Source organism: Temnothorax curvispinosus, unplaced genomic scaffold (assembly GCF_003070985.1).
Source record: "Temnothorax curvispinosus isolate PA1 unplaced genomic scaffold, ASM307098v1 QBEX01006316.1, whole genome shotgun sequence".
Classification (NCBI taxonomy): domain Eukaryota; kingdom Metazoa; phylum Arthropoda; class Insecta; order Hymenoptera; family Formicidae; genus Temnothorax; species Temnothorax curvispinosus.
The window spans coordinates 187,943-211,989 of NW_020216096.1; the positions used below are offsets into that span (position 1 = coordinate 187,943).

The following is a 24,047-nucleotide window of genomic DNA, read 5'->3' on the forward strand; positions in this document are numbered from 1 at the left end:
TTCAATTTAAAATAAAATTTATTAATTTTTTAATAAGACGTTTAAAATTGAACATAAAGCTGCAAAAATAACGATCTCAAGCAAATGTTTGCTAAGAAAAAATTTAATTCCAGCGTATTAAAAACTCGATAAAAGAGATTGGTAATCCCCTCAAGGTAATCTACATAATTCAAATTAAGTAATTTTAATTTTAAACTACAGAGCTGCATTATTCATGTTACATTTATATAAGATACATGTATAAGAGGAACGTATATAGTATCTATATAATATACTTGTTTTCTTATTCACGTCATATGCACTCTCACAAAAGTTACTCACAAATTGTCCGGACAGCTTTCAATGCATTTTCCTTTGTGTCGATAATGCTTGCACACGTAACACTCAGTATCACTTGGACCGTAACATTCTCCGAGACATTGTTCGTGGCATCTTGATCTCTCTAATTTCTGGCAATGTTGAGCAGTCCAGCAATAACTGCCAGGACATTGAGAGCATCCTGCAAAGTATTATTTTTAAAGGAGCATTATTTTTTGCATTACCTCCTTAATTCTCTGAGAAATAATGTTCAATTATTTCTCAGCGCATTTCTATCTTTGTTATGTGTTATATTTGGAATTAAGACTTGCATGTATCACCTTTCACATGCGGGCAATTCTGCTCGTTTCTGTTATCTTTGATGAAGTTCTCGCCGGCCGGAACAATGAGACTCCAGTTCACGGTATTTGTAAAACAGAGAGTGGGATTCTTCTCTATGCGTACGCCACCCCGGGATATCTTTGTCAGGTTGGTGAGGCCGATCTGCGAAAACGTTTCGCAGGATTAGCCGTGAAATTACGAGCCAAAGGTCGAACGGCCGGTTAATTTGATTGACTGATTAATATCACTTGACCCGAACATTTGACCGGGGCCTAGGCAGCAGACTGGGCCGTATACTCTCAAACCGAGACACAACTTGATTCGGCGTGGGAATGACCGATTGTGATATAGATTGTACGTGACGAACGTCATGTGCGCGCGGATAAAAATCTTTTTCACCATTCGCACGGTAACGAAAGTTGCACTCGATACAATACCGCTTGTTTTAACACGTCAACATTGGATTCGATAAACTAAACATCAGAAACTGTTGATTTCTCTACTGGATCTCTTACAATTTTTCTTTTTATCAGACAATTCAATAAATATAAAGCTCGAAGTCTATTTTCACCACTTATTGTTAGATGAAAGTCAACGTTGTCGAGATAACGTTAAAATTACACACAGATCGTTATGACCCAATTAAAATCTCGCTTGGGATAATTTTATTATTCGAGAAAACAGAGCGCCAAAGATAAGACAACGAAGTTAAGAAATAAAAAGTTAAAGAAGCAAGCAGCAAAAGAACTGCACGAAGCTCGAATGGATCTTACCTCCTGCAAGTTCTTCATTTCATAAATCATGAAGGCATAGTCCGTGAGGAGTATATCGCCCCTGATGACCTCGAGATTCGGGAAGAGTTTGTTGAGGCTCTTCAGACTGTCCACGCGATACAAAAGGAGGTAGCCGGTGATTTCTCTCAACTCCGGAAAGCTAACATTCTCGAAATCCGCCTCGGTATTGTTCTCGATCAGTACAATTTGCAGAAAGCCCTCGATTACACGGCACTCTTTCAATACTCTAAAGCTGTCAACGTCATTTCTGATGTCTATGCTCGCACAAATACCGTCCCCGATCGTCATATTCTTGTATCTTCGTCCTTTCTCTCCTTTCTTTCCTACCTCCTCGCTCGATTTCGCGTGCGACTTGGGCAGATTCGACGACTGACTAGACTGCTGATTGTTTTTAGACCCGACATCCGTAGATCTGAAACAATCAAGTTTTAATTCGTTTTGCAGTTTCGAGTATTGACAGACGTCGATGGAATTCTTCCAAAGCGAGATAGCTTCTTCACTTTTTTTCTAGAGAAGTCAAAAATGGTTCGCCAATACAAACAAATTTATCGATCCTCTTTTCGCTTTTTCCTTTTTCACGAGTATTTCACGGGTTTTCGAGAATCCTCAAAACGTCCAATGGAAGCGTGTAGTATTCCCCGAAATAATAAAAAATCGAGCTTTTTCAATAACTTTAATTATTTGACTCGATACAAATCGCAATTTTTATTCAACGATAGTAAAATGAAAAATGCATGCATTTATTTTCCGCTGAATTTTTAGCATTCAAGTGTTCCACTATTCAGAAAAGACTCAAATAGAAATACGGAGGGTTGAAAAGGGCCACTTGCGTTTAAATGATATCCTTTGTACGCTGTACCATTCGTTCAAAGTAAAATTAGCAAAGCATTTAAAGGCCGCTAATAACTCTAAGAAGATCAAAGAGAATTTTAACAGCGACGGCGCGCAGAGACATCGCAATCCCGACCGGCGATACTCGCGGCGATAACAAATTTGAGGGGACTAATTGGTGAAAATAAAATAAAATCATTTAGTACTTATTAACGTCGGAGCGCGAAAGCTTACACCTGAAATCCACCACGCTTGATATGTTTCAAGAAGGCGATCAGCAATTTTCGCATACGTGGACGTCTTCCGCGTTTCGAAAATTTGCAAACGGATATCGCGTACCTCTCCAATTACGAAAGAATTTGCTGATATATCGGGTGAACGCGCACAAAGGTTCAGTTTACATAAAGGATCAAGCAGTTCGTTCATAAGTAAAATGGTTTATTCAATCGATCTCCCAATAAGCTCCGCTCTTTTCTAGAATTTCTCGTCAACATTCTTTAACGATATATATATTAGTCATCATTCTTCAGCAATATATATTTCACCCATTTAAAAAGAGACTATATAAGCACTTTATAGGAATGACAAACAGTATTCAGCAATTTTGAAATACCAAGTTTATATGAATATCAAATTCCGTATCTTTATAGATATATTGTTGCGCGATTATAGAAATACCAAAAATATCAAGAGACCCGACAAATTCATACGTATCTCTGGATTTTTAGATGACATACCTGGAATTATCGATCGCTCTGTTGCTTCTGTTAGCGGCCAAGATGTCCAAAGATTCGGAGTCATAGTAGCCCTTGGCCGCCGAGCTCTGCTCATAGTAAAACTCCGCGGAGTCCTCCTCCTTCGTCCTGTCCGCGTAATCAGGGTCGTATTTGCCCTTGGCGCTTTTATCCCGGTGCTTCGTGGCCGCTTTCGGCCACCTTTTCTCCTGGCAGAGCGCCAGGCCCACTACCGTGACGCACAACAGAACGATCGGCAGCAGCGACTTCCTCGTCCTCATCTCCTTGTCTCATTGAACACCGCGCGCTTGAAAGCCTCCCGTTAAACGTTCCCGATCGTCGTATCCCCACGTGCCGCCCCGACCACCACTTTCGTTTTCTTTGATTGATCGACGACTGATAGTCGACCCTGCGAACTCGTCCCTACTCTCCTTCGTCCGCTTCTTCCTCCCCTCGCCCACAGCCTCGATCGCGTCCGATTGTTTGACCTTTTTTTCTTCGGCTTCTCAAAGGCGCTAATTAGCAGACTGCAAAACGGATCGTAGTTGCCTATTCAGTTCAAGGAAGGAACGCTAATCGAAACTATACGCGATAATAATGCTTTGTCTCTCGCTACCGTTTTTAGTTTGCGATTTAAAAAGAAAGAAAGGAATAGCAAGCTAGAATATTAGTCGTTTATTGCGAGTTATGCCGTGTGAAAAGGAATGAACAAATAAGCACTATAATAAACATGAGTTCTGTAGTAATTGACCCTTTTAACCAAGCTTTTAACCCACGAGTCCTATATTGGAATTAAATGCTTAAGCAATTCATAAAGTGTTGGAAGGAATGTGCACAGCCCTATTCCTCTACTTTCCTATTTCCGAGGTTTAATAATGAAATAAATCCGAGTAATATATATATATATATATATATACATATATATATAGTGCGCGTAAAAAGGAAACGTTTCTTTTCTCCTGTCCGGAATTATATCCAAAACTCATTAAAACTGGATGGCTAAAGCGCTATCTCGTTAACCCGAGAAGACGTAAAAAATCCGGGTTAGATTTATATTCCGTTTTATTTTAAATGAACACCACTCGTACACACAATTCTCCTGGCGTACCTGCGGGATTAAAAGCGACGCGGTTTTCCCCGCGAGAAAAACACTCTGGGTTACTCCCGCGCTCTTGTCCTCCTCCTCCTCCTCCGCCTCCACCCCTTCCTCCCCTCAAGGAGGTAATCGATCGATCGTCCGCGTTCGTCCAGGCTCGCGTGAACCGATTCTCCCTCCCCCGTGCGGGCTCCGGTTAACCCGGTTTCAAACTCGCGGGGGTGTTTCCTTTCCCGGAAGAATCAGAAGTCTTGAGGCCGCGCGAGTTTCCGCAAAGGGTTGCGTACAAGTGAGGCTGACCACAGAGCTGACGCCTTCCAAGTAGCTTCACAGTACCTTATTGAAAACGACGTACATTTCGGCCATCATAATTGCGTCGTCATCGCACGCCGTAATTATCTGTCGAAACAAAAGTCGAAACGTAACGTTTTAGCATATGGTGCAATTTCGATCTGTTCTTGCGAAAAATTGAAAAACGATGAATGAGATTGTCACCTTAATAAACTTAATACTACAGGTAGATTAGCACTTTTAATAGTGCTAGAAGCTTAAAGTATATAACATTTAGCAGACCCTTCACATTTATTTCCTGGACGTCTCTCATTTCTTTTTATGTATGTCCAAGTGCCAAATAAAATATGTATGTACGTAAGAACCATACTGTACATACATATGCATAATTATATTTAATTAAATAAGGATATTTGCATAGGTTCCTTGAGAGGATATTTAAGCGTATACGCTAATTAAAGTTACATAAAAACACGACGTCGAGTTCTAAACTAATTCGCAAATTAATGCCGAGGGCACAACTGCGCTCGATATAATTTCTTTTTGACTGGTGCGTTTTGCAACTGAATATTCCCTTGATACCTTCAAATAAGCTATTTAAATAAAAATAACAATATTAATTGGTACCTTTAATTAATTCTGTTAGATAATAAAAAATAAACGATAACTTGATTAAATGTAAAATGTAAAAGCGGAAATTTCTTTGAAAATATTCAACGTTGAGTAAAAAAAAAAGAGATTAAATTCAGGAAAACATGAAACCTGCGATACAATTAATTATAACTAATTATACGTGATATAACCAATATAATTATAATAGTTTTGCTATATCGATCGGTTTTAATTAAATGCCGCGGCTTAAATTGCTAGTGACGCGTATAGCCACAATAGAAATGCGTTACATCGAAAATGACGTCGACGCTATGTGAATGCACACATATCATTTTACTTTAAACATAATGCTAATAATATATTCTCGGATTTTCATCTGTTATCTCGCGTAATAACTTTCATTGTGCGTCTGTAATCTGCATCCGTTATACGTACGCACACGATGTAATTATCATATTTCATATACGCAAAATAACTGCACTAGCTACCTATATTATATCACAAATAGAGATCTAGTTAATTAACTCAGGTGCAAATGTGCACGTTGTTGAAATTTAAATCTAAGCGCGTCCATATCAGTCGTCACGATCTTTAATGTCTATTAACATTAATGTCAGATATCCGCGACTCTATCGTGAAAAATCGCGAACTTTCCAACAAGGAAACGGAGAGAAATTCAATTTTGATTTTTCGTGAAAACCAGTCTGGATTATCTGTAATATTAGCGTCGTTGCGCAACATGTTGCAACATGTTGCAAATACTAGTTTGCAATATTTTATCGTACACGAATGCTTCTTTATCTCAAAGTTCCGGATCCAATTACAGTAAATCAAATTGATTCTCTCTTTGGATTGCCACCGATGCTCAAGTGTGCTTGCTAATTACAGTTAGGCAAACTTATACATAAACGATCTATTCGAGATTTTACCATCGAGAGTTCTTGCTACTAAAAAAGCAACGAGAAATTAAACAGGAAAAACTTTTATCTGCTTCTATTGTGCATAAAGTATAATTTTGAACTAACAAGGAAAGGTACGGAAGTGTCCTCCTCCGATTTTGATGAGCTTTCACTATTTTTCTAGCCAAAAATAAGAGACACGTATTTTTTTATACGTGCCGCATATGCCATGCATGTTCAGGAGCTGAAACACACCTTTGAAAAAAATCGGTTTTTCTCTTTCGGGTCAAATATCTCTGAAATTATAAAAAATAGAAAAAAAAACTTTTTCAACAAAAGTTGAATGGTTTGAAGAGTAATTTAAAAACAATAATAAAATTTTTATTTTTTAATAACAATAAAAAAATGAAATAAAAAAAATTATTTTGTCATTATTCTAAAGTGCTCTACAAACCATTTATCTTTTGTTTAAAAAAATTTGTTCTATCTTTTATAGTTTTGGAGATATTCGGCCGAAAGAGAAAAACCGTTTTTTTTCAAAGGGGTGTTTCACCCCCTAAACGTGCGTATAGGCACGCATATAGGGACGCGTATAAAAAAAATACGTGTCCCTTATTTTTGACAACAACATATTAAAAGCTCATCAAAATCGGAGGGGGACACTTCCATACCTTTCCTTGTAAGTAATTTTGAAGCAAGTTAAGTATAATTTTGAGCCTCATAACGCGAAGCTCTTTGACAAATTGAGAGCTCAAGTTTTATTAGACTAATTTGCATACAAAGTGATTCTAAAACAGGTTGTTAAAGGCAAGACGTGCTCTTTGACACGTTCGAGGACGCTGTTCCTCAGCGCGCGTCCTAAGCCATGTTTGAGAACGCTCCCTCCTCGCGATGTTTTAATTTTCATTATATGTAACTTCGTGGCGGTCTCAAATTACAAATCTGTTCCTGCTAAATTCTGTATCGCAATTTTACTTGAAATCAAACCAGGAATAACGCCTTTTACATCCATATCCGAAATGTAATTGGCGAAAAGTGTACTTTCTGCTACGTTTACAAGAAAGGTCGTTAATGCTTCTTACGTTAATAACATTAAGAAAAAGTCGACTCAAGATTGGAGAAGGTACGATTGACGGCAAAGTTTAATGGCTTGATTTCGAATCACGTAGACTTCCAGACCTTCCGAGTTTGATTCGTTTCTCTCATTTACCCCTCCTTCGCCACCCTTTGTCGACGACCTTTCGTTTTTCTACTCGGTTTCGCTCGCTCTTCGCTCCGGCAATACCGAATACTTACACCGTCCATTTCGGATTACGACGTCAGCAACGAGGAAAATCGTGCGGACAGTTCTTGGAATTTAACGTTCCTGAACAAATAACAAATGGTCGGTCGTCCAAGAGGTATTCTCTTTTTTTTTGTTCGATAAAGCAGCCTCATGAGAGACGCCGTAAACTCCACCCGTGTAAACAATTACTTTAACGTATCGTATTAACCTATAGTAGAAACCGTGTGGAAATTGCAGTTATGAACGGATCTCGGATCGTAGCAGTCACGACGCGACGGCCGGTATCATATTTCGTCGTTCTGCCGCATTTTATAAGACCGTTTTATGAAACCAGAGTGATTCTTTGCTCGAGGAGGAAGTTATTCGTGTGAACGTTGCGAGAATCGTAAGTAATATTCTTGTCGTCGTTTCTGCCGTTTCGCTCGCGTCGGGCGGAAGTCGAGACACGACTACACCGAACGTCGATTATTTCGTGAATCCTCAGTGGGCTCCGACGATCGTGAGACCGTCTTCTATTTCTTGATTTCCAACCCGCAGAATCACCGTATTGCGGTTTTTCTAGGATCTAATTAAAAGTATAGATTGTAATACTTAAATAATTCCCAAAGGTATTAAATGTATTCCAGCATGGAGAGCTAGGGATAAAAGCCACACAAAAAGGAAATTCAATTAGGAATTTAAATTAATTATTATACAATAAGACAGAGTGCTCGTGGATTTAAGTTTTGATCCTTCTATAAAAGAGCAAGGATACATTTAACTATTATAAAAGCCACACATAAAGGAAATTCAATTTATAGGAATTTAAAAATTATTGTACAATAAGCGCTCCTTCGATAAAAAGAAGTAAACTTTATTTTACCATTAAAGTTGCTAAATAAGTATTCTCCTCGCGACGGAACGCGGAAACTGATAGTTTAGAAGTTATTCTGGATTCCGAGGGGGTCTTTCAACAGCTGCGGTCATTATTCACGGTTCTACCGGCAATACCGCATCTCGAAGGGCGCCCGCTTTATAAACTTTCGAAAGTGGTTTCTCGTCGACGACGAAAGGCGAGCGATTCTCTCGCGCGCGAGAGAGGCAACTCGCGAAGACCGCGATGATCGTCGGCGCGAATCTCCGCGCTTCTGACGTCATAATCTAGCCAGTGGTTGATGCGTAGGTAGACGGATATTGGCGACGGACAGAAATCTCAGGAATAAGGGGAAGGATATTTAATGCCAAAAATTGAAGAAGTTTGGAAAGAGATGACGCTGGACGAATGTTTCTCACGCGGATTCTCGTTTAAATCACCACTTGAGCCGCCTACCTTAGAAGATAACTATGTCGTCGACCACTTAGCCGCTCGCGCGACTCGGGCGAATATCTTAATTCGTCGTATAAATATCGCGATAACCATCGCAGAGAAAAGGCAGGGAAAGGGACGAGAGAAGGGGGGGGGAAAGGGGAGAGGCATCGTCGTCGGCGGCGGTGCCGATTAAAAGCCGGATACACGTACGATAAAACACGAGAACTTGTTCCGCGATAAGCCCGCACCTGAGAAGCGGAAGAATCTACGTCCGTAAACTTATTCTTTTGGGAGAAGAGGCGGGGGTAGTGGAAGAAAGAGAAAAAGAGGGAGGGAAAGTGCGGAATTATGAGCGGCTTTCGCGATAAGTTAAGCACACGTTGCATAAATATAAATTCAGCCGGTTTTATGCTCATACGTGTTGTGAAGTAATGTGTATCCTTTAAGTAGGTCTTATTTAAGAAAAAACAAATTGCATCTTTGTACAAGAGATTACAGAGATTTTTCTTTATCGTATTTTATGCTGCGAGCCGAGCGCGCTACGCCATTTATTTCATTTCTCGACTCCGGCTTACTACATGTGAGCATAATAAAAAAGGAAAAGACGAAATAATGGAAAAAAAAAAAAAAAAAGAAAAAAAAGAAAAAAAAGAAATAACGAATAGTGAAAACGGAACGACAATACTGGAGTCGAGTACATTCGTTTCAGCGCATTTAAACGGCAGAGTTATACCGATCGTAATCATTTGTTAAAAACAAATAAAGGAAAAAGTAAAAATATGCGTCTTTAATTTCTTGAGCCTTTTCGAAAGTAAGAAATAAAAATTTGTTGAAATAAATTAAAATTTAATTATAAATCAGCGTGATATTCTTCGCGCTGAGGAGCACACGGGTTACGTAGAAAAAGTAAAACGGATTAATTACAACTTATTTTTCTGATTGCAACGACGTGAGTGTGTCAAAACCGACACCTTCAAGCGGATTCCCCGTATCGTTTCTTTGGGGCAGGAACAAAGTAGTCGGAATCCAAACGCCGCGCCGCCGTGCACTTCACCTCTTTCTTTTTTCTCCTACGATGATCTTCGTTCGAACACGAGTAAGCGGATGAAGTTGGACGTTTTTTGCTGGCCGATGGAATCCCGCATCGCGCAGCGAAATAGACAAATCCCGCTGGCGACCCAAGATCCGAGAGAAGATGAATGGTCCGCCTCAAAAGTCCGACGAATGCTTTGAATACGTATCGAATAGATCGAATACTTGGTAGCTTCTGCAGCTGGCCCGACTGTGTGTGCGGCGAAGTCAAAAGAAGTCGGGGCCGCAGCCGCGTTCTTCTGTGGTCGCACCGGGTAGAGAATGACTCACACACGGCACAACCGGATTCGCATGAAGTGTGACAGGCGAATAGTTCCAAATGGTTTACGACATGGGAAGTGTGTTTTTCGGATCCCCATATATTTTGCGTGAAGATCTAAGCATGTGCCTCCGCGCGAATCATATATTATTTACGAGTTGTTTACTATCATTCACCTTATATATCGCGATCTAGAATGCGCGTCAACGAGTAAATGTATAATATTTATTTTCCTTCCCATTATTTTCACACTCGATCACCCTTAACAACGGCCGGCCGATACGCGCGATATATTTTTGTATATAACGCGTATATTAATCATTCATATAAATTTTCATCGCTGCGTTGCCGCCGATGAAATACGGAAATATTTCTCCGATTTTAAGCGACACCCCGCAATAACAATGGAACGAAGGTGTTGATTTTTACAGTTATATTTCCTTTCAAATACATTGATGGATGAGTAACAACGATTGATGGCAACCGCGCAAATGTTCAAAAACATTTTGCGTATTAAATTGATCGAAAAAAGATCATCCGGCTTTTACGTTAAAGAACAAAAAAAGAGGATCGCTGAAAGCTCGCAATATAATACTTTCGTGATGCACATTCATCACTCACGCATTGTCGCTCTGTTCGTATTAATTTTCCCTGATACCGATACAGGAAAGATGGCGCGTCGACACCTTTCCCCGGGAACTTAAGTATCGATGTCCGTATTATACTTAAGTACTTAGCACGCACATGCTGTGCTGATGGATGGCTACGATGAGCGACCAAAATGTCGAGCGAAAAAAAAATACCAATAACGGAAGAGGAGAATCGTCGACTGATATTGGCAATCACGCGATAAGATCGGCATCAACGCTATTCGCACTTTTGATGATAAATGACGGCGATTTTTGAGACTCTCGCGCTCGGTGCCATTATGCGACGTCCTTTATCATTCTCTTTCCTTTCTACATTGTGGCTCACGCTTTTTCTCGCGCGCGCCCTCTCTCTCTCTCCGCTTCATTTCATTTCCGTTTCTCTCTTTTTCTCTCTCTCTACCTTCTTCGCTATCTCTTTCTCTCTTTCGTCTGTCTGCCCTTCATGTCGATTTTTCGCTCGACAGCCGCCAACACGCTCTCCTTTTCTTCATCCCGCGTAGGAACCCCCGGCTATTCCCTTTATCCCTGCTTTTTCTGCACACTTAGATACGGCGCATCGATTAATAATGGACCTGCTTACAGCGTTGCAGCGCGGTTTCGACGCGGGTCGTTTTATTCGTGCGATCGTTATTACTATGTTGCAGCAGCCACCACCAGCGCAAAACCAGTTTCGATCCTGGCACTACGGTAAGTTATGTGCCCGGCATCCACTCGCTCGTAAATATAACGCGCGAATATTTTCGCGCGCCCCTATATAGGAACGCTCGCGAATAACGGGACATTGTCTACATTGTTACCCTCGCGATCACAAATTTTTTTTTCTTTTCCTCGTTGTCAGCTATTTAGAGTTCAACGTGACAATATCACAATAGGACACGCGTCTAGGAATGTCAGCGATATACTTCGCCAACATCGCGAATCCAATACTTACACTCCGACTTCGGTACTGACAAAGAAACTTCGCTACAACTCGAGGAAAACTTAGGAACTTGGCACAAATGCTCACAACCGTTTTTCATGGCGCTTGAAAAACAATTTTACGAACTAGTGCATTTCATCTTTGAAAAATGGAACAACTTTATGACATTTTTCCAGTATCTACGGGATTATCGTTGTTTACGACCGAAAACAATATAATTGCCAAAAGGAAAAAAATCAATTTTCAAGAATCTTGATTACGGGTTGCCGAACTTTCCGTGTATTTTTTGCACCGACACGGTACCTTTAATATTAATAAGGTAAGTATAGCATTAAGAGGCGCTTTTATAATGTAGGTATAATTTCGTCTTGATTATTCTGACAGATACCGCATGGATTTCGAATATCCAGAAATATCGCTATTTTATTCGATTCGAAGCATTTCTGTTCACGCGTAGATATTCATTTTTTGACCATTCGCCTCTCTCTTTTCCGCGCGTCGTCATCTCCATTTCGTCGGAAGTTTTTCGCCGGACCCCTTTACGAATCCGTTGTTCCTTGCTTCGAAGTAGAGATTGAATTCTGCATCGCTAACAAATGCGCTTCAACCGACTGTTGCCTGGGAAGAAAGGGATCCAGAGACGTATGAGGAATATATGGTGCCCCGGAGCCAAACAATGTAGTTGAGACCCTCCCATTCCGCGCACGATACGATGCGATACGATACGATACGATAAATATTTCCGGAGTCAAATTAGACTGTAACGTTGATCTAAAATCCTCTTTTATTAACCAGACAGATAAATCTAATGTATTTTCTCACGTAATGAATTAACTGCTTCATTAATTATTAATTTTTCGACTTCCCGTACTGTGCTACAGATTACTTTATCAGGGTTTGTTATTATCGAGTCGGTTGATGAAAGGAACAACGTCGTTTCTTGTCGCATCGGCAATCCGGAATTTAATTTCAATTTGCGAAGGCGATTAATTACCATTTCAATCGACAGCGACATCGTTGGTTTTATAATAGAGAGAGAGAGAGACTCAAGAAACCGTTGCAAATGAGTATAAAATTAAAATAGCGACAAAAGGTAAAGGAAAATATAATTACTCGCGATGATATTCTTCTTATGCTTTTTTTCCAACTGGTACAAAGTAGGAGCAAAAAGTTTTGCCGCCCTTGCGGCATTCCCATAGACTGACACCCGAAGGCATCTGTGCGCCCTCCTGTCCCCCTTACAACATCTCTGAAGGGACCCACCTCCTTGCAACCTTGTAGCCGCCATGACGACCGCGTGGTTTCATAATGGTCGCTGAAGTTATGCGAGATCGATAATTTTGAAATGACGCTTGACAATGTTTCAAAACCACTTTGGCCGTCCAAGATCATTATCTTCTCGGCATTTTATCGTTTAAATTATTGCCAAGCCATCTTCTCTCTGATATTATGCGATATCTTTAATTCGATTACTGCGCAATTCCATCGGAATTCTCGTCAGGCGATGCACTTTCGTTACGGTATATTATGGCATTCTTGTGGAATGTACCGAAACAAACGAAACGAACTTGCACCGCAATTACGACGTGTTGAGCGGCCTTATTGTTTTTGCATAAACTACTGTAGAAGGACGCGTTGGAAATTGACGGTGGGAAGCCTTGACCGAAACTTTATTATTACGGCTTTCTTTGTGTTCTTATTGCTGAGAATTCTCGGAACAGTTGGACAGTATATAGGGTGTTCCATACTTTCCATGCCATTTTTCATTTGTGTGTAACTCCCTGAGTTGCATTTTTTTTCTCTAGAAAGTATCAATAATTTTTCTGTCACAAACTAATTAAAAATAGAAGATCTTTATCAAGGATTAAATTTAAGATTCGGACAATTGAGAGAAATAATTAAATTTTTCCCTGAATAAGTATCTTCTGTAAAACTTTTCTCTTTGTGTAGATGATTCCATAAATGAATTTTACTTGAATGAAATATTAATTCGAGATTTATCGAAATAAAGTTTACCAAGGTAAGCTACAAAAGAACATGATTTTTAAAATGAAGGTTCCTAAATAGTTGTATAAATAGTTGTATTTATGTATAAAAGATACTTAGAGAAAAATATGAAGATTATGTACCGTCTTCCATCTTATGTACCATTTCTTTGAAATAACTTCTTTTACAAATATAGGATAAGTAGATTATCCGTGATGCAACGAATTTACTTCGGTACCTACATACATGTATTATAACAGTTTGAGTTTTGCAGCATTCGCTGAGAGAGAAAAAATGTAAGGAGGATTTTTAGGAATAATTTACGTATTCAGAGCACACAGTAATGCTGAAAATAAGGAAGATAAAACACATTTTAATCCATGAGATTATATCATATGCCGGTCATACTTTTAATGACTGCGATGGTATTTAGAAAAAGAACACTGAACTAAGTAGATTCCAAGTGCTCCGTTAAAAAGAAAAAAGGAAAAATGGAAGTAAATCCTTAAATAATCCTAATGCACTATCCAATTAAATATAGAGCTCGTGCAATTAACGCTAATCTCTAAAATGACTTAAAAGTCAACGTATATATTTTTAAACCTCGTAAACGCCACTCAGATTATAATTTATTTGTTTCTTCATCTGTTTGCGTGCCCGTGCGAATTTCTTATTTTCCATCGAGCTTAATCGCGACGTGCTGTCGGCGTATTGTGTAAAGTTTATAAAATACCTCGCAATAATTCACTCTATCGTATAAATCATGTAATAAGTATTATTAATGCGATGAGACAACTCGCGTGCTTTCTACCGCGAGTCCCTCACCAAAGCGGGGACTCGGCTTCGTTTTTTTTTTTCGGGAAAAAATTCGATCAGGAATTACCATTTGTCACGCTTTTTAAATTTTCGATATTAACACGCCGGGCGTTACATGGCCATCGGTGGGATATTCGTTCGTCTCTGTGAGAGTCACCACCGGCGGGGGACATATGCATTTTGCCTTTAACGCGTCATGGTCATTCGTGACCATGGGTTTTATATGGTGTAACACCAGTTATATATGGATTTCATGTACATCAATCAAACGTCTGGCCACTCGATGTAACATTAGTTACCAGACAGCTGGACCAGACAGTTCTGTCATGTTACGTATTTGTAAGGAATTTTTTTGTAAAAATTTAAGAGGACTCTGAACGGTAGAGGTTATTTTAATCAACATTGTACATGCTATAACGTCCAATCATCCGACCATTACATTTTTGGCGCAAAATACGAGGGATATCACGATAACATTTTATTTATACTCTTTACACTTTTAACACGAGATGCGTTTATTCCCAGGCTTGGTATCCAAAAATTGAAGCGCCAGATTAACCAAGAACCGTAATAAAGGAAACGCATTTTAAAAAGGTAAACACCGAGCAGTAAAGCAATGTTGCAAAGTAACATATGCAGCAAGCAAAGCTCTGTAATCAGTTCTTGAACCGTCTTGCTAAACAAGATTGTGTTGCATATTTAAATCTCGATTCGCTCTCTCTCTCTCTCTCTCTCTCTCTCTCTCTCTCTCTCTCTCTCTCTCTCTCTCTTCTTTCTCCTGTGAGCACCTCAATTATGATCACGCTCTGTGTGGGACGGGCATCGAAATGAGTTTCGCATCACAGTGGCGAAAGCCGCCACCGCAAAGAGCCTGAAATTTACTCCATCTGAGGAGATGAAAATTATTCTACTTCGTTGCATACACGAATATGTTCTCCAGTTTCAAAATTATTTCGTGCGTATTTTGAACGCTTAATTGGTCTCTGAAATGTAAATTTGCAAAAGTGATTGCATTTGAAAACGTTTGCGTCGATTTGGGCAATCACGCGATCAAAACATATCCCTGTCTAATAAAAGAAATAAGGGTGTTATATTGATGTATTACCGTACTGTACAGCGATTGAAGATTACCGGTTCAGTCTGGCTTAAAAATGCTTCACAGCGCTTTTAAAGGTATTGAAATGCCAGTCATTTTTAAATCTTTTGAAAATTCATAAAGCGGAATTACAAATATTCGGAATTTGTGGAGCTCGGAATTGCGGAGGTAAAATGGACGCAACCTCTTCTGACATTTTGACGTACATATTTTTACATATATGCTCGCACGTGTCCGTGTATAATAAAATATGAAACAAGAGGTATTGGAAAAACCTGTCAAATTTTGTTTTCTCTTGTTATAGAATAGCATGCTGCATGCAGTAATGCTTAGACATACGCAGCGATTAAAATTTTGCATGCATGCAAAAGGAAGCATTCTCTCTAATAAATTTTTAATCAGCTTTGATGAAAAAATGCTGCTAATATAAAAATATTATTCAGCAATGTGAAACTGCGTGGATACTTCATATACTTTCATTCTCTTCTTTCCTCCTCGCTTTTTCTCCTTCATACATTAAAAACTAAGAAATTCGGTTTCAGCAGAATAATTATTCAATCGTTTTTGCTTATGTCGAAAAAGCTCCGTTTTTTTTCGCGTCGGAATTCGGAGGGGCGGAGCCCCATGTCCAGACAGCAATTCTCTCTCTTTCTCTTTCTCCCTTTTCCGCAAGCTGGTTTTTTATCATCGCATATTCCGCCTTTTAATCCCACGTTTTAATGGCGCTCGGGAATACGTCGTCGACGTATCAATTAAAAAATTGCACCGTTGCATCCACGTTGTATCGCCCGCTACATGTCGCACGAGTTGTCGGAGGAAAGGTTGGAATTTCGAGGAGGGGACGCGAGAGTGATCTCTGAGTATCGGGAATTAAAAGTCGCCTTCGAGAGAGGTAACTGTATCGAAATATATGTGTCTCCTCTGCGGGCCACACGCCTCGTTTCGTTGAAATATAAATTCTCTTTCTTTTCCTTCGATAAGCAATTTGTTTTATCAGCATAGTTTTTAATCGCGCGTATTTAAAGGTCCTTATATTTTTACGAATAACTCTTATAGGCGTACATCTTCTTCGATCTTAATTTACCAATTTTATTGCAATTAATTGCAAATAATAGCCGAACAATTCCTGTTCATAATGTTTCTAAGCTGATGCGTTGTGTTTACAATTCCCCCCCCGTAAGTTGATTAATTAATCTCTTAATGCAGAAATAACTTTTTTATATATTTTTGTGTACCTGACAAAAATGCTTGTAAGACAAAAATGTCTAATAACGATCATTAAGGAACTAAAAAAAAAATGAAGAATAACTTCGGTACTCGGGAGGGCTTCATAAAAAAAGCTATAACGACGGTTTTTCTTTTTTCTCACAAGAAGAATACGGCGGTAAAGGAGACCCCCCGATGCGTAAAGTTCGCGAGTGGCGAATGTTTCAGACAGAGGCAGAATCTTACGCTTATTACGAAAATATTAACTGCCCGTAGCTAACGTAATGCGTTCGCATTTTGTGATGTTGATTATAATACTGTTATGCGGAATAATTAACGGCAGAACAGGGGATTTTAGTCGGCAACCGGGCGAAAAACGCCCAGATTTAGTGATTAATTAACGAACGGCCGTTTATCAAAGCGATTATCATCATATCCGCTGCGGATGTCGGCGATCGGTATCGCCGCTTAATTAACCGGTCTATAATAATAACGGGGGGAGGGGGAGGCGAGAGATAATAGAAGGGAGAGAAAGAAAAAGGTTTCGTATTAAGAATCGTCGCGCCGCGATAACAGGAGACGTTCCTTTCCATCGGGAGCAGATAAAGAACAAAAGTGGCCCCGTTAAAGAGCCGGCCATCCCGTTTCCGCCTGCCCCATTACCTCCTCCCCATCTCCCCTCCTCCACGTGGCGCTAATTTGCCGCGTGCGAACGCGTCCCTAACGGAATTGATTAATAATCTATTTCGCGTGCCACCATCGATCCCGAGCCGAAACTCGGCAAACTCTGCTCTTCGCGATTATCGCAGACACACGCGCCACACGTATACGCACACTTGCCGCTACCCCTCTCAGATGCTACCGGATAAATAAGTTGGGTACGTTGGGCACGTCGATTTATGGCGACGCGACGTAAAGCCTAAACCGCGTGGAACTCGAAGTTGTTTCGGTATGGGGTTGTTACACCCCGAATGCGGCAGTTGAACGAGTTTCCCTGTTCGCGCTGGCTACTAATCGAACATTCCCCTACGGACTTTCTAAAGTTCACGCGTGATTTTTGGCAATAAAAGCGCCGGCGCGGCATTTCGTATTGTGTGTGTGTATATGTGTATCACACCGATCGATAGGGAGCGCACACATTCAGCGTCGCCTGTTAATTCGCAATTTTCTGAAAAGCTACTTCGATTATGGATATTCTGATCAGAGGGGTTCCGCAAATAAATTTTAAGTGAATATTAGAATTTATTTAGACGAGAGAATTAATTCATATAAATTCTTATCCTTTTTATATATATGTATAGTATTAATTATAATATTAAATGTGTAAAGTAATCATAATAATAAATGAATCTTCTGTTCATTAATCAACGATTTCAATTATAAAATAATGAAAGAAACAAATTAGAAACGTTATATATATATATATAACTTAAAACACCAATCCGATGAAAAATCAGTATAATTAGATAACGTTCAAAGGACTCTGGATTTTGTTGAATTATGCAGTTTTTTTCCCAAATTTTCACTAATTTTGTCAATACCTTCGTTTTAACTGTCGTATCTGAAAGCGAGATCCTAAGTATAAGCGATGAGAGATAGCAAGGCGTGTGAAACTTCGAAGAATGTTTCGTGTGGTGAGACTTAAAGGGGCAGTGACCTCACAGACCTTTTCCATTTCTCCCGACTCCAGGGAGATACACTATCGGAAACATGACGCCGCGCGTGGATCAATTAATAAAAAAAATGCGCCGTCACCGCGGCAGCCATTTCGGAATTACCATCATTTGGACGGGAGGTCGCGGATTCTGCGCGCGGAAATAAACGCGAGCGGCACAAAGAGGGCTCATAATTAACATCACATAGCCGTGGGCACGAAATTTGAAAACCTCTTACGGGCGCATTGTCACCCGGGTCGTTATGCTCGGCACTGCAATATCCGGAAGTACACGTGCAATCCAACTTCTCCCATTAAACGGCGGAAAAGGAACGTTGGAACGTAGACGAGCGTTCGCGCCTTTCCAATCGGCTGAAACGCTACGTCAACAACTCGCAACTTTGTTCGCAACATTTTCACGCCGTCCGTGAACGTATTTATTTGTGCGACGTATAAGGATAACGTCGCGACTACATCTCGCGATGCAACGGCGCAGCCGGGTGCCGTGCTCCTTGACCTGTGCGAGTAAAATGTATAAGTACGCGTTCGAGCGAAAAGAAAAAGTTCCTTCCTTCGCGTCGCAGTGCGGCGTCATCTTGCAAATTACCTAATCCATCTCTATTCTTAATTCGCCGGGAGATATTACTCGATATTACGAAAGTTAGCGTTATAACGTTAGCGAGGCGTTATCACGGAATGTTGAAGAAAACTTTCGTCCAGTTTCTTGCCAAAATGTTAAATAAATGAAAATGGATCGTCAAGTTCGCCAGTGTTTCAAACTCGTTCGCGGCATCTTTTGCATAATTTACAAGCAAAATTTGCCAAAGTTAAATCTGCTACGTTATGGCGACGCCGAGAGGGATCGACGATGAAATAGGAAACGTTCAAAGTTTATCCCCGCGCTTCGGGCAGAGGCAATTTAACTGGACCACTACTTCTATTGTCGCGAGCATTTAATTGAAACGTACTGCGTCGCATCGCACCGCGTCAAAATCGATGCGTAGTCCATGACATAAAGCCGATAGAGACGAGTTCACCCGTGAAATATTCAAAGACGGGACCATTAGGAAGGGTGATATAACGTACGCTACAACGAGACAGTCCTTTTACTCACCGGAGTTGCCTGACTGCTGTGCGCGAAATCAATACCCAACATCGGAAATAAAATATCGGCGGTAAAAGCGCTTAATAAAATATTTTCACTCACTGAGACTAGAGATGCTTTCACTCCATCAAGTGTCTGACTGGTAATTCTCGATATTAATTAAAATTCGATTAAGATCGAAATTGCCTTGATCGAAAAAACCCTTGATTTCTGAAATCTAACGTATGTTTTTTTTTGTATTTTTTCATTCGTAGCAGGAGAGATCGAGGATATATAAATTTCGTACTAAAATAACATTGAGAAACGATAGCGTGTGTTATTCGGTGTACGCGTAGCGATGCATGTAGAAACCATCAGTCGACTGAGAAAATTAATACAGCCGAAGTCATGCAATGGTTATCGTCGTTGGATCCGCGTAACTTCCGGGAATATACCGTACGTTTTAGGTTTTATATTTGCGTTTTCTTCGTTATATCTTCTTCTCCCGGTCGTTGCCGGAATTGATTAAAAATGCATCGATTCGGTCGCGCTTCGCGCGGCGTGCCCGTTTTATTCGCGACCGAATAAAAATATTCCTGACGAAGCAGAGTCGCCCGAGCAACGCGCGACCCATTCCCACATTCATCTGGAAAAGGGGGAAAAAAGAACTTCCTGTGCGTAAACGCTCCCGCACAAAGGGTGAGCTCAATAGAATAGGAAGTTTACGGTATTTCGATAAGAATGCAGTATCGAGCGACGTTTCCCTTTTGTCATCATCGGGAGCGTTTTTGACATTGATATCCTTTAAAAAATATTCTTTAAACGCTCATCGATGCCACAAAAGAATAACAATGGAGAGTGAAAGATAAGACTATTCAACGCATCTTTAGAAGAATGGAGTTACTTATTGAAAATCTGAAAAACGAGAGCAAATCGTAAACACAATTGGCCACGATAAAGTTCGTACACGCGTTCTTTACGTGATAAACACTATTTTCCCTTCCGTGCACTTGCGCGATGATTAACGTTAAGGAGGGTCCACATTATCGAGCCAAACCGCGAGCCGAAATTCGCCGCGAACCGATCATGCGTCCACATTATCGAGCCGAACTTTGTCGGCTTGACAATGTCGGTTCGCGGCGAAGTTCGGTTCGCGGTTTGGCTCGATAATGTGGACCCTCCTTTACATCTCGCATACAGACTCTTGGACATTTCCGCTTCGATCCTTTTTCTCTCAACGGCGCGTCGACAATGATGCTCAGACGTGTCAATTAATAAATCACTCTCTCGGTTGCGACCCACACAGAGGGTGCCCGCGTTCATCCGTGCAATCGTGCAACCGTGCCGGTTGTTGCGGCAGTATGTTGCTGCTGCGACCGCAGGTTGCGGTCGATCGGTCGGTCGGTCGGTCGGATCGGATCGGATCGATTCGGTTCGGGACCCGCGACACCAACAAGCTCCCAGCCTCGATGAAAGCCGAGAGATCCGGTCGACGATCCTCGGCAGCTTCCATCACGTAGCATATAACGGATCTGCCAGAGTGGCTATGACGGCGATATAAGTTGGCGTTACTTCGTGTCAGGTCGCCGGTCAACGCTGTATCCGCAATCTTTCGCCCGTCCCCAGCCCGTACCCGCGGGGCGATTCACAAAGTTGCAATCGTTACGCTTCAATTCACTTCACTTCACACCCACGCTCGTAACGCGCCGCGGTCTACTCTCCTTCGTCTTATTTGCATACTCCCGGTAACGGTATCTAGAACACGTATCAATTAGCGAGTCTGTTTTATCCGTCGTAGACTACCTGTTATCGCAAACGGGTTGCAAATGTTGGGCAGCTGTTTCGGTTCTACCTGCCGCCGTTCCGATTGGCCCGATCGGTTGCTCGAGAAAACGGGCAGGAACAAGCGGGCGCGGCGGTATTAATTTCATGATAACAGTTATTCAGGTTGCACCGTTATTTGCATGAAGTAAATAAAGTTGTACCCGCCTCTACACTGGCGCATATTTTCTCCGCATATTTCTTCCCCTATTTTTATATTTACCACACTGTGACAGGTAGATTCGTGATATATAATCCTGATACTCGACTCGTGATTTCGTTTTTGTTCAAAAATTTAAATCAGATTACAGAACCAAGTAAGTAGTAATCAATATTCGATTACTACTTACTTAATTGGTAAGTAGCTATTTCAGATGTACACAGTAACGACATAAATATCTCCGGATGCGTCATTTATTAATCGTAATTATGATAAGCATAAAACTGAATTACTTCGCATAATGTAACGATAATCTCGAATATTATCCAAAACTTTTAAAAAAATTTCTTAAAAATCTAAAAAGTTTCAAAAATAGATTTTCCTTCTGTAATTTTTTTTACCCTTTATCATTACAATTCATTCTCTATTTTACATTTTTATTTTCAAAAGATTTGAAAGTCTTATTGTTAGTTATTCAAACGTTTCTAAGGAAAAATTTCCAGACTCAGAAAATTTTACTTTCAAATAATATTCGAAGCAATTTAAATCTTTGTATAATGATTGAATTGTCCGAAAGTTTTAAAAATAGAATGTAAAAATTTCTAGTCGTATTTGTGGTATTCAATGCCCAGAACGAAGCAATATAAAATAATAGTAATACAAATTTCTGAGACACTATGTATATCTACAAACTGACTTCTCCATCTGGATTTTTGCTTCCATCGCTCTTAAAGTCCTAAAAGTGCAGTGAAATAAAATTTCTTTCCTCCCTCAAGATGCAAGCTACTTTCATGTGCGGATTGAACTTACGTTTTTTGAAAATTCTTTTCCTTCTTTTTTCCCTTTGCTACTTTCTGTCGAGTGTAGCGTGGGATTAGCAGCGCATTCGGCGCGGACGACGACAGCAGGTCGCGCCTTTAGAAGCCACTCTTGCACTTACGCCACATTCTTAGCCTTTAGAACTACCGATGGAATTCGCTGGCTCAGAAAAGAAGTTGAAGTTGTCATGTTTCCCCAACTATCTGTAAATGTCTGTGCGAACGTGTGTATGTGTGTGTGTGTATACGTATATGTATGTATGTCTGGTTTCTGCAGCCGATAATCAACGCGTTCTTTCGGGCTGTGTAGCGCAGCTTACATTCAGCTTCTTTGAATAGTAGCCGTCGTACAATTAACGAAGCATTCCGCTGGGTCAAGGGAGGCATTAACTATCGATCCGGTAACTTCTCGCATTCCACGACAGTCTCGATTGCCCGTTAACCATGCGAATTGCGGAGATTGCGATTATAACGTCGCGGCGCTGACTTATCGCCGGATTCGCCCAATTATCCGCGTGCAATTCCAAGCATCGAAAATGATTTGTTAATCAATTGTGGCCCGAGTGCTCTAACTGAACATACAAATCTACGACCGCGCGCGAACTATAATGTACATACATAATAAATCTACCGATTCGCGTAAAACTGTCGTCATAAAATACCGTCGGCTGCAAAGCGCGTAAAGATATATTGTCAATCTTACATACAAGCAAAATAATATCGCCGCGCATACGAAGCAATGAATTTCAATAAAATCATTTGGTAAAAATGGTAAAAATGGAAAAATGGTATACACGCAAATGTATACCATTAAAATTTCAGACAAAAAAAAGATTTCGTCATGTGGATTCCGAGAGTCACGTAGAGTTGCAATAAAACACTCCCTGTAAACGATACGAAAATGATTGTGCAGAATAACCGAGAACCTGAACACCATTAGCACATAGATTGCCACGTTTGCATATTCTACACGCACGAGAGTTCTACGCATAAGTAGTTCTACGAGAGGCAATGTGGAAAACAATCTACGGCGCGCTCGAGAAATCTACAGGGATTTCTCGGAAGCGATTGACTCTGATGGCATTATAACTCCATTAGCTTCCGCAGACTTTTTATAGATTTTATCTATTAAAATGTATGTATATACGTGTACATACATACGTATTTAAATTTTATATATTCTAATTTTAATTATATATTCATATATAAAGAAAAAATTATATATTATTAGTTTAAAATAAGAATTTAATTTGGATGAAAAAAGTGGAAGAACGACTCGTTCATAAATAATGTCTCATATGCATTTTGCTTGTAACTTAGTAGAGATGCGTTTAACAGGCATGACAAATTGTTTTACGCAAAGATACAGAACCATTTCCGGATACGATTAAGAGTAAACACCGTGACAATAATAAGGCGAAGAAGAATATGACATTAAAACGCACGTTATCTCATTAAATTATATAAGATTATAAAAATTACGCAAAAAAACTTTTCAATTTTATCTTTTTTTCGGCAATTTTATTTTTTTTCATTCGAAAGAAAAGAGGCAGGTGTCAGGGTATATAATGTAGACAATTAAACTCACATTAAACTACGACCTCGAAGTTACCAGGAATTTTTCTCATAAAAAAAAACAATTATGCGCTGTATTTTAAAGCGGCACAAGTTATAGAAGCTCTTTTTCGAACTTAGCGTCATGTGAGTGTGCTAAACCGCAAATGGACCGATTAAGAGAAGCCTTTACGGCCGCAGCGTAGCACTTGCGCCGACGTAGGCCGTAATTGTTCACCGCACCACGACCCTTCGTGTTTTTATTACGACTGCACTTCCTGCGTCGACAGTCACTCTCGGTTATAATCGCAACGAAGAAGACGCGCTCACGAGACGCACTTAAAATGAAACGGCAGACGAGTTTCGAATATACGGCCTACACACGTTCACAGGATAAAAGACTACACTTTACCGTCGACGTTCGCGACCGCGATTATTGCTTCAGTCGTATTGCGGTATTTCC

At 40.2% G+C, this 24,047-nt stretch overlaps 1 protein-coding gene across 4 annotated transcripts in view; it reads right to left on the reverse strand.

Annotated features, from left to right (window-relative positions):
* Positions 1 to 24,047, reverse strand: part of LOC112455665 (insulin receptor-like) — a 70,739-nt gene that overhangs the window by 11,058 nt on the left and 35,634 nt on the right. For all 4 annotated transcript variants that reach the window (XM_025017725.1, XM_025017724.1, XM_025017727.1 and 1 more), the window contains exons 3-7: positions 4,107 to 4,493; positions 3,002 to 3,525; positions 1,413 to 1,845; positions 639 to 801; positions 322 to 499 (exon numbers count right to left, since the gene is read on the reverse strand). In XM_025017725.1, coding sequence (XP_024873493.1) covers positions 322 to 499; positions 639 to 801; positions 1,413 to 1,845; positions 3,002 to 3,279 — 1,052 coding nt within the window. In that variant the 5' untranslated portion in view covers positions 3,280 to 3,525; positions 4,107 to 4,493. The remainder of the gene's footprint in view (positions 1 to 321; positions 500 to 638; positions 802 to 1,412; positions 1,846 to 3,001; positions 3,526 to 4,106; positions 4,494 to 24,047) is intronic.